Source organism: Benincasa hispida, chromosome 3 (assembly GCF_027475165.1).
Source record: "Benincasa hispida cultivar pf3 chromosome 3, pf3_genome.v1.1, whole genome shotgun sequence".
NCBI classification, from domain to species: Eukaryota; Viridiplantae; Streptophyta; class Magnoliopsida; order Cucurbitales; family Cucurbitaceae; genus Benincasa; species Benincasa hispida.
The window spans coordinates 23,190,019-23,204,481 of record NC_143480.1 but is presented as its reverse complement, the minus strand read 5'-3'; the positions used below and the strand labels follow the sequence as shown (position 1 = coordinate 23,204,481).

The window sequence follows — 14,463 nt, the reverse complement described above, 5'->3', positions numbered from 1 at the left end:
TGACAACCAATCGACCAATTATTAGTTGAAATTGTCGTCTTTTGTTTGATCTGTGCATTTGAGCATGATACTAATAAAACCATCATTGGTGCTTCAGTACATACACGTATCCTTAGAAATTCAGAGACTAGGCGGATGTTCTTAAAGGTTTTGATATTTGGAAACTCACATATTGGGAACGATGATCAAATTATTCAACAACATTCTTTTGAAGGGTCTCCAATCCATTTGTGAAGGAAGATAAAAGAGAAAATTTTATTAATATTAATTAACTAAAAATTCTTTAAAATGAACTAACTTATTTACTCATATAACAAAATATCAGTTGATAGACTATAATAATAACATCGCAGTCTATCACTAATACATTTTATTATATTTAAAAATGTTTTTAACAATTTTATCATTTAAAACAATTATCCTTAATTATGGTCTGTTTTTATTAGGGCGATATTCAGATAAAGAAGATATAGAAACCCCTTATCAACTTGAGTTTCAAATGAGACCTTGCATGTTTTCCCTAAATAATAATCAGGGACCAAGGATGCCTCAGCGTCTGATCAACCCATTATACAACAAAATGATAGCCGTAGATCAATTCTTTCACAACTTTTCGCCAACAAATCAAGGCCACAAGAGAAGCAGCGGAATGAAAACTGTTTCATTGTTCTTCAAGAATCTCAGGAAAGAACAAAATACATATAGCTTTTCCCGCATCTCAAGGAAATTTTGCTAAACTAAAAGTAGAGATTTTTCGTATATCACACATGTCACATGAGTAGAGAGAAATGAAGAGCTTTTAGAACAGATTCGTGCTCTTCGTTTACATGGGGATTATAGATTTGCTAAATTCTTCAGGTCCGCCTAAGAACGTCAGAATGAAACTGATTCTCATAGAAAATCCGGAGGAGAAATGCCAAAGGGAAAAAAACCAAATGTACTTTGAATCTCAAGTCAAGCAACAATATGATTTTGAATTGTAATCTTCATAAATCTTGGCTCTTTGAAAAATTTTCGTTAGTCCTCAAACAAGGGCAGCATTATTTTACTCCAAAAAGAACATATGAAATGACGGAGAAAAAAAAGTCATTCCAGTACCGCAGTAGCTCCCAATTCCTTTAGCTTTTCAATAATTGGGTTTCCTTGATCTTTCGTTACTCCCTTCTTGAGCACCACCGGCACCTTCTCCACCAAATCCTTAGCCTCCTTCAAACCCAAATCAGTGAACGTCCTTACCTCCTTTATGATCTTGATCTTCGCCGCCGCATCAAATTTCTCGAGCTTTATATCAAAAACGGTTTTCTCAGCCTCTTTTGCTTCGGCAGAGGCAGATCCGGCGGCGGCTGAACCTGGTGCGCTTAGCCCAGAAACTGCAGGCCCGTACTTGTTTAAACCCATTTTCAACCGGAAGAGGATGGCGTAGTCGTGTCGTTCGATTTTAGTGAGGTCGAGGAGCTCATCGGCGATCCTCTCGAGTTTCTGGGTGCGTTCCTTGGATACGGTGCTGAGGGAGCGAACTAGCAACGGTCTTGGAGCGACAGTGAGAAGTCTCACTAACGCTTTGGCCGGAAGTTTGGAGGCAATCGATGGCATTTCGATGAATTAGGGTTTCTGGCGGACACCGTCGATAATATTCGCAAGTCACAGAAAATCGTCTTTCATTGAAGCACCGACGTCCTACAGGTGTCTGAATTCATTAGGATTAGGGTTTCCCCGTCCAACAGTGACCCTCAAAACTACTTGACATTTTGAAATTTGTCTACAATATCAACAATTTGAGTAATAGTCCAAAGATAGGCAAAAAGTCCACGTTACCCTTTGACAGAATCTCACACAATTTTGGTTCATATTCACTTTTGGTTATTGTAATAGGATGGTTTTCAAATACAACCAAATAAAAACTTATTTATAAATATGGCACAATATTTAAAAATATTTTAAGTAGTTTTATCATTTAAAATAGGGCAAATATCAATTTATTCTCTTGAACTTTAGGTGTTGTATCAATTTAAACCTTAAATTAATAAATGTATTAATTTAAACTCTAAACTTTGAGGATGGTATCAATTTAAACTCAAAACTAATAATGGTATCAATTTAAACCTCGAACTTTTATAAGTGTATCAATTTAAATTTTAAACTTTCATAATTGTATCAACTTAAACAGTCTATTATATTTTATTTGGATACATTTGTGAATGTTTAGGGTTTAAATTGATATATTTATGAAAGGTCATGGTTTAAATTGATATGCTTATGAAAGTTTAAGGCTTAAATTGATATAATTATTAGTTTGTTAAATTAATACAAATTTCAAAGTTCAAGGTTTAAATTTCTACAACTCCAAAGTTTAAGGTTTAAATTAATACAACTTTTTAGCGTTTAAATGGATGCAATCCCCAAAATTTAGAGATATAAATTGATATTTGCCCTTTAAAATAACTACATGGTAATTTTAATCAATTTATTTTAGTATTTTTCAATTTATTTTAATACTTTCAAACGGCTAAATTTAAACCGTGTACTTTAAATAAAATTTATAATTGATTTCTATTCTTTAAAAATACATGTTAAATCATCAATTGACTCAAAAGTTTAAATTGATGTTTAAAGGTAAATTTAATATTATATCATCTAACAACACGTTAGTATAGATAAAGCAAAACAATTCACTATATTAAGATAAATTTTCATGTTAAAATATCTTCAAAATTATTTCAAGACACTAAAATTGAACCTTGGAATCATTTGACCCACCAACTTCTTAAGTTTGTATAAACAACTTAACTTTAATATTAAACATTATTCAAGTTTGTACACTGGGTAATTTCATATTCTATTTTTTCCTACATTTCACATTTCCTATTTTCACTTTTTATAATTATCAAATAACTTCATTTTCTTTCTTAATCTACTTTTTACAATTATCAACAAACTTCGTCTTATAACTTTATACATCAGATATAAATTTACTAAATCCAACGTATTATCTTCCGACTTAAAGTGACACGTCATAAAAATTTGAACACTTATTGAGAGGTTGTTTCCCAGTAAAACATCCTTTGCTTGCGTTATGAAAAAAGGCCGCCTCAACATGATAGTGAAATGCAACGATTTAAAGCTATGATTATGCAAATTGTGTAAATATGTACTATATACAGACACATAACAAGACATTACTAAAGTGTACTAATTCAGAGGGTGGAGAAATAACCCATCGGTTTTCCTCTCCTCTTTCCAGGTTTTCAGTATTTCATTGACAGAAGGCAAGTTTGAATCATAAGAATCATCAAATCCATCAAGTAACATGTTAAGTCCTTCCTCATCATCTTCGCTGTCATCACACAAATCAATAGTCGAGAGCTCATTGATGGAACGATCTGAAAATTGGTCAGTACCTAAAACACCTTCAGAACTACTCTGTGACCAAGGGGACACCTCTGAGTCACTCTTGACCTTCATGTTCAAGCTTGCATGGTTAACAGGAATGATATCCAATGACTCATCACAACAATCAGTGACGCGATCTGGGTGAAGCTTCATATTCTCCGTGTTTTCAGAACCAGGAAGTTGTAATCCATCGGTTACATCATGGTCACAAGCTACAGACTGGGAGGTGTTCTCTGGTATGCCTAGTTTGCAAAGAGACTGCAATGACCTCGACAAGTTCGAGACCGTGGCTTCTGATGCATCACAGTTGCCAAGAGCATCCAATAGTTTTTTCAAGTTTTTCCAACAAATTCTGTCCCTGTTCCCTTCAAAAAGTTCTGTCCATTGCCTTTCACTCACTTGAAATGGAGCATATCCCATGGTTCTCACTAAGGTGACAGCCTGCTCATAGTTATCTTGAGTTGTAAGGTGCAATATCATTTCTGTGAACAACAGTGGATGAGGAATCTGTCCAGCTTCCAAGATTGAGTCAAATGCATGATCCAATAGATACCACTGAAATAGATAGACTTCAGCATATTAGTTCAGGTGCCCATCTATTTAGGACTAACTTCACTACAAATAAAGGGGCATATAAAATTAAAAGATGGATGTCAAGAAATAACCAAACACTGGAAGGATTCTGCTAGCATGCAGTTTTCAAGAACCGAGTTGCATTTCATACTGGCTAAAGGTTCTAGAATCTAGATAAATGAAAGAAAAATGGTTTTTACCTTCCCAGCTCTGGATGCTTCCACAAGTAGCCTTGCATGTTTACTCTGATCAAGCCGGTATCCCGACAGAGCCATTTCCCTGTATACATTCTCAAAATATTCCCATTGGAGTGCACTAGCAGCTGCCTCAAGCATTGAGCCATACGTATACTCATCTGGAACTAAAGAAGGAACAGCACTACTGTGGGAGGAACAATCAGCTTTTCTCTTTATTTCTTCAAATAAATCTTTAGCTTTTAAAAACATATCATTTCGGCCATAAACTTTAAGCATGCTATTTATGGTCCCTATATTTGGCGCACATTTTTGCTTCATGTACTCGAAAATAGATATACAATCATCTATATGTCCACCATCGAAGGAAGATAAGATCATGCCAGTGAAGGTCACCACCAAAGGTTTCATGTGTGACAGTGTTTTCATTTTTTCCACCTGCAGTCACATTTAATAATGAGAACAGAACTTCCTACCTGCTATTGTTACAATCAAGGTTGTGTTGCTACACGATCATGAATGTGATGATATTTTTTTTTCATAAAATTCGAATGCATATAACACCTAAGTTTCGACTTGTTATAAACATTGCCGCAACCCTTTTGGAAAGATTGATTGCCAGAATCATGAAGAGGAAGAAAAAAGAAAAGAAAATCATCATTGTAGGTTGAACTTAAATTTACTGAAGTCAGGATATGGAGATTATAGATCTAAATAAAGATATGATCCTAGTCCTAGACAAAGGTCCTTATAAGTTATATGCTAAATAAGATATATATATATATATATTGACGAGGAACCTACCTCTACTAATGCATCTTGCCACCTCCCATTGTAGCACAGACAACAAGCTAGTTCATAATAGACACTGGCAGATCCAACTACTCCTCTTTGTTCCATATCCCTGACTGCCTCAATAGCTCCATTGACATTTCCTTCCTCCCAAAAAGCTTTGACAAGAACTACAGTCCCAAGTCAGAGTCAGAGATATATTAAGTCAACAATCCAGACAACAACCATTAGTAGAAGACATGCAAATGAAACTACCTCTGTAAGTGTTTGCCTTTAGAGTTTCTCCGCTCTTCTTCAATTTTGTAAAAAGCTTGTGAAGTTGCTCATACTTTCCAGATTTCAGCATAACCTTTCAACAATCATGTATAGTAAGCCTTGAACATAAATATCTCAAAGACGGAGAAATATCAAGTAACATGTTTTCCCCCACTAAAAACATCAGACAAGTTGCCTCTTATTGAAAGAAATAAATAAAACATCAATCCTACAGCTTACTGGGAACATTCCAAGAATATCATGGAGAGTCTAACAAATTATCAGCGCAGAATAGCAAAAAGGGCAAAAATATAATAAATAATATGCTATTATATATGTCCAAGAGCGATGATTCAAATAATTGTTGTAGTGGTTAGTTAATGCGGAGCATTAGAGGTGAATTATACTGCTTAAATATGATTTTTAGATTCAATATAAACATGGTTCGAGAATAAGGCTACTAATGCACTTTCATCATTCCTATCCAATGTGACCCTCATCTTTTCAATGGTGCATGAAGAATACCTATAAAAAAAACTACATAAAAAGTGGATAATGATCCCTTCTCCTCTCCCTTTTTTGAAGATCAAGGTCAAGCAGCTAGCATTGGATGGATAACCTACCTATCCTCATTTTGTTGTAAGAAGTGAGCAACTGAGGTACAAGCTTGTCCAACCCGATCACAACTCACTGATGCATTGTTGAAAGAATGATACTTGAGTTCAATAAATGACTGTGAAGGATAGCTCTAAACTTATTATAAGAAGAGTTGCAAAAAGATGGTGAAGGATTTCTCAGCAAATTGAAGTCCATCAATGTTGTACAAAGCTATGTCTCCTACAGGTTTGTCACAACCCTTTACCTTCACCATCCTTCTTTTCCCCCTTCCATTTTTATGAGAAACCTATGAGTATAGACATAAGGCATGGGACAGCATTTTGAACAGTCTTGTGGAAGTTTTACAAAAGATAGAGTGAAAGGATTCACCCCAGATATTCCTATTAGAATTGATATTTTCATCCAGTTTGAATCCAATAAGAGAGAAGTCAAAATTTATATTTTCCAGATCTCTAACATAGTCGTTTAGTGCAAGAACGTAAATAGGCAAAGCATAGAGTGCAGATACAAAAAACAATACCACCCAATCTCGAAACAATAACTTTGAATCAAAGTGCATGTGTGTGCAAGTATCATGGAGAGAGACAGCTCTTTTTTGGTATTAACCTCACGGTCTTCATTCATAATTTCAATGAGGCACCACCATGAGCACACTCCATTACACACACACACACACACACACACACAAAAAAAAAAAAAAACCAGGAAGTTTAATTCAAGAAATAGGATACAGCAAGTACCTCCATAGAAAGTCCGTATGTTGCCCCATTAGGTCTCAGACCACTCTTTCTCAATTGTGTGAACACCCAGTAGACACCTTTCCACTCAAGGGTGGGAATGCATGCGTTCAAAATCTAGCAACAATTTTGGAGGGGATCAATAATTTCTACTAGTACAATGACTGAATAATGAAAAAAGAAGGTAGCACTACTTGTAGTTCATGTCACATGAATTATTTTAGCATTCCTTTGAACACTCCGAATTTCTAAGAAATGAGCCAATCTACGTGACAGTATATTATAGGAGATAGAATGGAGATTACAAGTACTTTCACCATACTAAAAAACACATTACTGAAAAATATAAGGACGTGTCAAGATGCTACATAAATATGATCTCTTACAGCATTGTATACAACAAGGTCGGGTTCAACTGCAGGATCCCAAGATTTGCGGCACTTGTTTCTAACTTTTCTAGACGGTTGCTGCCTCATGCATTCAACAACTTTCAGCAATTGTTTCAAGAGACCAGCTTGACCTAGCGTAACAGCTATACTGTGATATGCAGCCATGTCAGGATATATCTGGCCATCTCCCTGAATAAGGTAGCTATAACATATCTAACAACATCACTCACACATTGAAAAATACTTTTGGAATATGAAAGAACAAAGGCACTATAACATTACCCTCATCAAATGAAATATCTGAAGGGCTTCCTGAGGTTTCCTCGACATCCCAAGAACAGCTAAAAGCTTTGTGTAGACAAACCTGCAAAAGGCACAAGTTTTTTAACAACAGAAAAACGCGTACTTCATGAGTGAACTGAAAAATAACTAATTGTTAAAAAAGAGAAGAGGGAAGAGAAAACAACAGGATTACGTGGAAACCCTAGTGCAGGGAGAAAAACCACGATATAAAGTCTTTTCTTATTAAAACTGATACACTAAATACATAGGGACTCACTGTATAAATAGACAGTAGAAAGCCCTAGGGGTCTTGCACAATTACATAAATGCCCCTAGGTTAAAAACCCTATTTCCAACACTCCCCCTCAAGTTGGTGCATAGATATCAACAAGTCCCAACTTGCTTACACAATAATTAAAATTTTGTCTCAATAACCCTTTTGTAAGAACATTAGCAACTTGTTGATTCGAAGAAATATAAGGGATGCATACGTTTCCACTGTCCAACCTCTCCTTAATGTAGTGTCTGTCTATCTCCATGTGTTTAGTTCTGTCATGTTGAACTGGGTTGTTTGCAATACTGATGGCAGATTTATTATCACAAAATAATTTCATTGGAAGCTCATTATCTTGCTGGAGATCTGATAATACTTTCTTCAACCAGATTTCTTCACAAATTCCTAGACTCATGGCCCGATACTCTTCCTCAGCACTACTTCTAGCAACAACTCCTTGTTTTTTACTTCTTCAGGTGACTAGATTTCCCCAGACAAATGTACAATATCCAGACATAGATCTTCTGTCAACAACAGACCCTGCCCAGTCAGAATCAGTGTAAGCTTCAACAGATCGTTTATCAGTTTTCCTGAACATTAGACCTTTACCAGGAGTTCCTTTCAAATACCGAAGAATACGTTCAATTGCTAGCATATGATCTTCACAAGGAGCTTGCATGAACTGACTCACAACACTTACTGCATAAGAAATATCTGGTCTTGTGTGAGACAAGCATATCAACTTCCCAACTAACCGCCGATACCTTTCTTTATTAACAGGAATTCCATCATGCTTATCACCGATTTTTGCATTGTATTCTACTGGCGTGTCAACAGGTTTACACCCAGTCATACCTGTTTCCTTTAGCAAGTCCAGTATATATTTTTGTTGAGAAACTGATATACCCTTTTTTGAGCGAGCCACTTCCATTCCCAGAAAGTATCTTAGCTTCCCGAGGTTTTTAATTTCAAATTCTTTAGCCATCTCTGTTTTTAGCCTTGTGACTTCTACATCATCATCCCCAGATAAAACAATATCATCAACATAGACAATAAGAACAACAATTTTCCCTGATGTTGATCTTCTTACAAAAAGAGTGATCGAAATGTCCTTGAACATATCCCTGTGCTTTCACAAACGTCGTGAACCTGTCAAACCAGGCCCTTGGAGACTGTTTCAGTCCGTATAGTGATTTCCTCAATCTACACACTTTATTTTTAAATTGACTCTCAAACCCGGGAGGGGGGACTCATATAGACTTCCTCCTCAAGTTCCCCGTTCAAAAAAGCATTTTTAACATCAAGTTGGTGTAGGGGCCAATCTTTATTCACAGCTACTGACAGAAGCACTCGGATCGTGTTAAGTTTAGCCACAGGTGAAAACGTCTCAGAATAATCCACTCCATATGTTTGGGTGAAACCTTTTGCAATAAGTCTAGCCTTGTATCGGTCAATTGTCCCATCTGACTTGTACTTTATAGTAAACACCCATTTACATCCTACTGTTTTGTGCCCTTCAGGCAAAGTCACCAGTTCCCAGGTTTTATTCTTTTCCAGAGCTCTTATTTCTTCCATAAGAGCAGCGCCATTCTGGTTTTTTCATTGCAACACTTATGTTATCTGGAACCACTTCAGTGTCCAAACTAGTAGTAAAAGCCTTGAACTCGGATATCAGATTACTATACGTCATGTAACTATGCATAGGATATTTAGTACATGAACAGGTACCTTTCCTCAGGGCTATAGGAAGATCAAGTGACGCACATCACGTTCTTTCACCTCTTCAAGCTTCTCATCATGATTTACTATCTGTGTATCAGAAACTTCAGTAGTAACTTCCACATCATCATTAGCACGGACTATTTCATCCTCCGTAACTTCGATCATTCCATCATCTACAGTTTCCCTTTCTATTACTCTCTTAGTATCACTGCTTCCTTCCCCCTTGTCATGCCTGCCTTCATCATCCTCCATACATAAATCAACATCATTAGGAATACACGTACCTGGACCTGATGACAGGTCTGACTCCTGCACTGGAACTGACAGTTCTGGTTCAACAGGTGACACTGCTTCCTTCCTGAGATTCTTCCTGTAGTACGTTTTCCAAGGAACTTCATTGGTAGGAAGAACCAGACTATCATGATCAAGATTAGGTTTAGACAAGGTTTGAATAGGCGCTGACTCTAAAGAAATAGCATAAGAGGACCAGTTAGTCTCTTCTTCATTTATGTTCTCCCCCTGAAGATGACTAACGGGAAAGAACGACTGATCCTCAAGAAAGGTGACATCCATAGAGACATAGTACTTTCGAGATGACGGATGATAGCACTTATATCCACGTTGATGGAGTGAATATCCAACAAAGACACTTCTGAGCATGAGGAGAAAATTTTGTGCAGTTTGGACCATGGGAGTGAACAAACGCGACACAACCAAAAACCCAAAGAGAAACATCAGAGATCAACCGAGTAGTAGGAAAAGACTCTTTAAGCAACTCTAAAGGGGTATGAAGATTAAGAATACGAGAGGGCATCCGATTAATGAGATGAGCAGCAGTAAGAACTGCATCTCCCCAAAGGTATGACGGAAGGGTGGCGGATAACATAAGAGATCGGGCTACTTCAACCAGATGTCAATTTTTACGCTCAACTACTCCATTTTGTTGTGAATTGTAAGCACACGAACTCTGGTGAACAATACCTTTAGAGTCGAGAAATTCTCTGAAAGAGGCATTAAAGAACTCTCGCCCATTATCACTTCTTAAAATCCCAATCTTTGTTTTAAATTGAGTTTCGACAGTTGTGTAAAACTGTTGGAAAACAGAGGACACTTCAGATTTATCAGTGAGCAGGAAAATCCAGGTGAGACGGGTGTGATCATCTATAAACGTGACAAACCACCGTTTTCCCGTGGAAGTAGTAACCGATGAAGGACCCCATACATCACTATGAACAAGAGAAAAAGGACTCGAGGGTTTATAAGGCTGAGAATGAAAAGAAACACGATGTTGCTTGACACGAATACAAACATCACAATTAAAAGAAGAAGTACTAGCATTACGAAATAAATGAGGAAATAAGTATTTCATATATTGAAAATCCGGATGTCCTAAGCGAAAATGCCATAACATAACATCATTTTCAGAAACAGAGAAATTTAAAGACATAAACCCTGATTGGTGATCATTCCTAGAGGAAGCCTCGTCAGAAAGGAAGTAGAGTCCCCTATTGTGCCGGGCAGTGCCAATCGTCATACCCGATTTCAGGTCCTGAAATAAAACTGAATTAGGTGAGAAAATCGCCTTACACCTCAAATCTCTTGTTAGTTTACTGACAGATAACAAATTATATGATATTTTAGGCACATGTAAGGTATCACGTAGAATTAAACCATGAAATGGAGAGATATTGCCCTTTCCTGCAACAGGGGCAAAAGACCCGTCTGCAATTCGAATCCTCTCATTACCAGCACACGGATTATATGACATAAATAACTTTGAGGAACTCGTAAGATGATTTGTAACCCCTGAATCCACAATCCATGATTTTTTACCATTCACACTAATTAGGCCAAAAGAAGGAAAATTACCTGACTGTGCAATTACACTAACCCCAACGGTACTTGAACTGTGTTTACCATCACTAGGAGATTTCTTCTGAATTTGGTCATCTACTGAATCACTTGCCAGGGCACGACTAGTATTAGATTTTTCGTGAGACTGTCGTCGTCTGCTATTTGGGGGCTTCCCGTGTAATTTCCAACATTGATCCTTCGTATGCCAAAGCTTTTTACAATGTTCACAAACGGGAGGAGGTTTCTTATCATCATCAGTACCGGACGGCTTGGCAACAAAAGCAGCTGCATCAGTAGTTGAGGTGGTATTATTCATGGCACACGACCGATCTTCTTCCAGTCGTATTTCAGAACAGACTTCTCGAAGTGAAGGAATCGGACCCTGGCCCAAGATCCGACTACGAACCCATCAAACTTTGGATTTAATCCAGCCAAAAACACATAAACACGATCTGCTTCCTCAATCTTCAAATATTGGGCCCCATCCTGTGGACAATTCCAGACAATTTCTCTACACAAGTCCATTTCCTGCCACAGCATCAACAGTTTGTTAAAATAAGAGGTAACATCCATAGACTTTTGTTTGGATTCATGAACCTATTTATGGAGTGTATATAGCCGAGAGGCATTCTGTCGTTTAGAATATAGATCTTGCGCCACCTCCCAGACATCCTTGGTTGTGGCAGCATACAGTAACGGTCTTCCTATCTGGGGTTCTATATTGTTCACCAAGACAGAACATAGCAATGAATCTTCTCCTTTCCAAATTCGTTCTTATGGATCACCTGGGGCCGGCTTTGGAATTTCACCTGTCAAATATCCAAACTTGTGGCGCCCTTCCAAGGCCATCCGAATCGATTGAGACCAAGAAAAATAGTTCTAGCCATTTAATTTTTCTCCGACAATAAATTCTACAGAATTACCCATCGAACCAGATAAGTAGGAAACGTTAGGCACTATAGGTAATGAGTTTACCGGATTTTCTGAATAAACCGGTTGAGGATTTGCACCGAACATCGTATCCAGATCAGAAATCTGCTGTTGCAGGTAAACCAACCGTTGTCTTACATCGTCTGGGTAACGAGCTGTACCACAATTTATCGGAACAGGTACTGGTTGCTCGAGACCTCGGTTGTTGGATGTGAAAAAACCATCAGTTCGACTATTGAAGGAAGCCGGATTATCGGGTCGGGCAGGATTGGCTAAAAGTGGATCGGCTGGTGCAAAAAACTGGGTAGAAGAGCTTTCGGGTCGGACAGATGAGCTCTCAAGTCGTGGGTCGGATCGTAGGTTAAAATGAAGGGATCGCGGGTCGGACTGAAACACAACGTTTTGTCTCGGGTCGGATCGGTTCGGGTCAGAATTAAAATCAAAATACCGGTGGCTGGTCTACCCTGGTTCAACCCGAACCGGTCCGGTTTGCTCCAGACTGATACTAACCCTAATTTGATCCTCCCCCCTCTGCTCCTCGCCCCTGATACTGCTTCCTCTGCCCTGATAATTCCGATCGACGATCAACACCTCCTCGCGGCCAGCTTGTTCCTTACGTCCGAGACCGCCGAATCTGCCGTGACCGCCACCGACTCTGCCCTGATGGTGATAGCTCCGATCGTGAATCGAAGGTTCCTCGCGGCCGGCTCCAGCTCCGATCGGATTCTGACTTGTTCCAGAATAGTGATACCCGGTTGGCAGAGGACGATTTTCCAAGGATTGTACCTGAACGTAGATATTAATTCCGGTAGGGCGTCCTGAAAACATTCCTTTACCGCTGCCCGGATTACCGTTCTCATGTCGAAACTTGAAGACCCATCAATAGACGAGGATTGAGGTTGATTCTCTTCCATAACAACTAGGTTTTCGTCACCGCACTCTGATACCATGTTAAAAAAGAGAAGAGGGAAGAGAAAACAACAGGATTACGTGGAAACCCTAGTGCAGGGAGAAAAACCACGATATAAAATCTTTTCTTATTAAAACTGATACATTAAATACACAAGGACTCACTGTATAAATAGACCGTAGGAAGCCCTAGGGGTCTTACAAAATTACATAAATGCTCCTAGGTTAAAAACCCTATTTCCAACACTAATACATTGATCAAAACATGTACAAATAGCAATTAATCAAACTTGAGGAAGTTTCCAACCAAGAAGGTAACAGACAACATTCACCACTCTAATTGTTCACATATGTTATACACTGTGGATTAAATAACTTACCTGCTTTTAGAATGACTGTGACTTTTAAGATTGTACACCCACTCGACCACTGACAATGCCTGTTTCCAACATCCCTTAGCACCAAGGGCATCCAAAATTTTAAGTAGTTGACCTTCATTAAACTGCAATCCTGACCGTATCATCATCCTTGAGAATTTCCAATCTCTCATGGAAATTGGTCTCGAACTGAGCCTGAAAATAGCAACATTGCTATCTTAAATTATCGAAAATTTCAAAATCGTCGGCAATTGTTCATAAACAACAAACCTGTCAACAAGGAAGCGAATAACCTCTCCATCGCCGCGCCTCCGTTCCATGGCGTCACGGTGGTCATTTTCACTCTCCAACCACTCTTCCTTCAGTTCCACATCGTCGTCCAAAACCCACTGCAATTCCTCGAGCTTACGAGCCTCAAACAGCTTCCTCAATTCTCTCAAACTCTCCTTCTTCAGATTATCCCGATTGTATCCCGTTCTAAAACCCGTAAGTTCTTTAAGGTTAACTCTTTCCAGTCTCTCCCAAGGCCTTCCGACCATCAAGCCACCGGCTGGTTTTGCCTCAATGGCCTTCGAGAACTCCTTGTACTCGCTTCTCAACGTCAGAAAATGAGTTTCCTCGGCGATTAGTTGCTTTTGGGACTCAGAAAGGGGTGGCGACTGATCGGCTTGTCGTTCGGTCAGTCGCTTGAGTTTGCGATTGTACTTCTGGATTTCTTTCTTGCGGAGAGAGCGGACGATTCTGGGAGTGGGATGAACACCCTTGTGGACGAGCGTTCGCTTAATTTTCTCGATATCTGGTTCAAACTTGGGTGAAGGAATTGGCGAATTTGTGCTCAAAGCTTCCATTTCCGGAAGCAAAGATTCCACAGAAATTGCTTGGGGATAAAAAGGCGCTATTGGTTTATTATATATGCCTTCTAACTGAACCCCACGCACGCAAGAGCACAAGCGTCCTCTGGATATTTAGTCTCACGAAAAATCTAAATGGGTTAAAAATACATGTTAAAGCTATACTTCTACTTCTAAGTTTGTGTCTACCCCGATCGTAAATTTAGCTCTTAAATTTTGATATACTTCTTAAATTCACTCCTCGTTTTAACTCAAAATTAAAATTTTAGAGTTTCATTAGACATAAAATTCAAATTTATAATTAGTAGCTAAATTA

The 14,463-nt window shown here is 38.3% G+C and overlaps 2 protein-coding genes across 2 annotated transcripts; both read right to left on the bottom strand.

Annotated features, from left to right (window-relative positions):
• Positions 1–640: 640 nt before the first annotated feature.
• LOC120073861 (Ribosomal protein L12/ ATP-dependent Clp protease adaptor protein ClpS family protein) lies at positions 641–1,765 on the bottom strand. The gene has a single exon (XM_039026749.2). The coding sequence runs from the start codon at positions 1,591–1,593 to the stop codon at positions 1,087–1,089; it is 507 nt and encodes a 168-aa protein (XP_038882677.1). The 5' UTR covers positions 1,594–1,765; the 3' UTR covers positions 641–1,086.
• Positions 1,766–3,101: 1,336 nt separating this feature from the next.
• On the bottom strand, positions 3,102–14,254 carry DG1 (Tetratricopeptide repeat (TPR)-like superfamily protein). Its single transcript, XM_039025858.2, has 9 exons — positions 13,567–14,254; positions 13,300–13,491; positions 7,231–7,312; positions 6,946–7,137; positions 6,563–6,676; positions 5,205–5,298; positions 4,962–5,119; positions 4,164–4,595; positions 3,102–3,945 (listed from the first exon to the last, which is right to left on the bottom strand). The coding sequence occupies exons 1-9, from the start codon at positions 14,142–14,144 to the stop codon at positions 3,190–3,192; spliced, it is 2,598 nt and encodes an 865-aa protein (XP_038881786.1). The 5' UTR covers positions 14,145–14,254; the 3' UTR covers positions 3,102–3,189.
• Between the last annotated feature and the right edge of the window lie 209 nt (positions 14,255–14,463).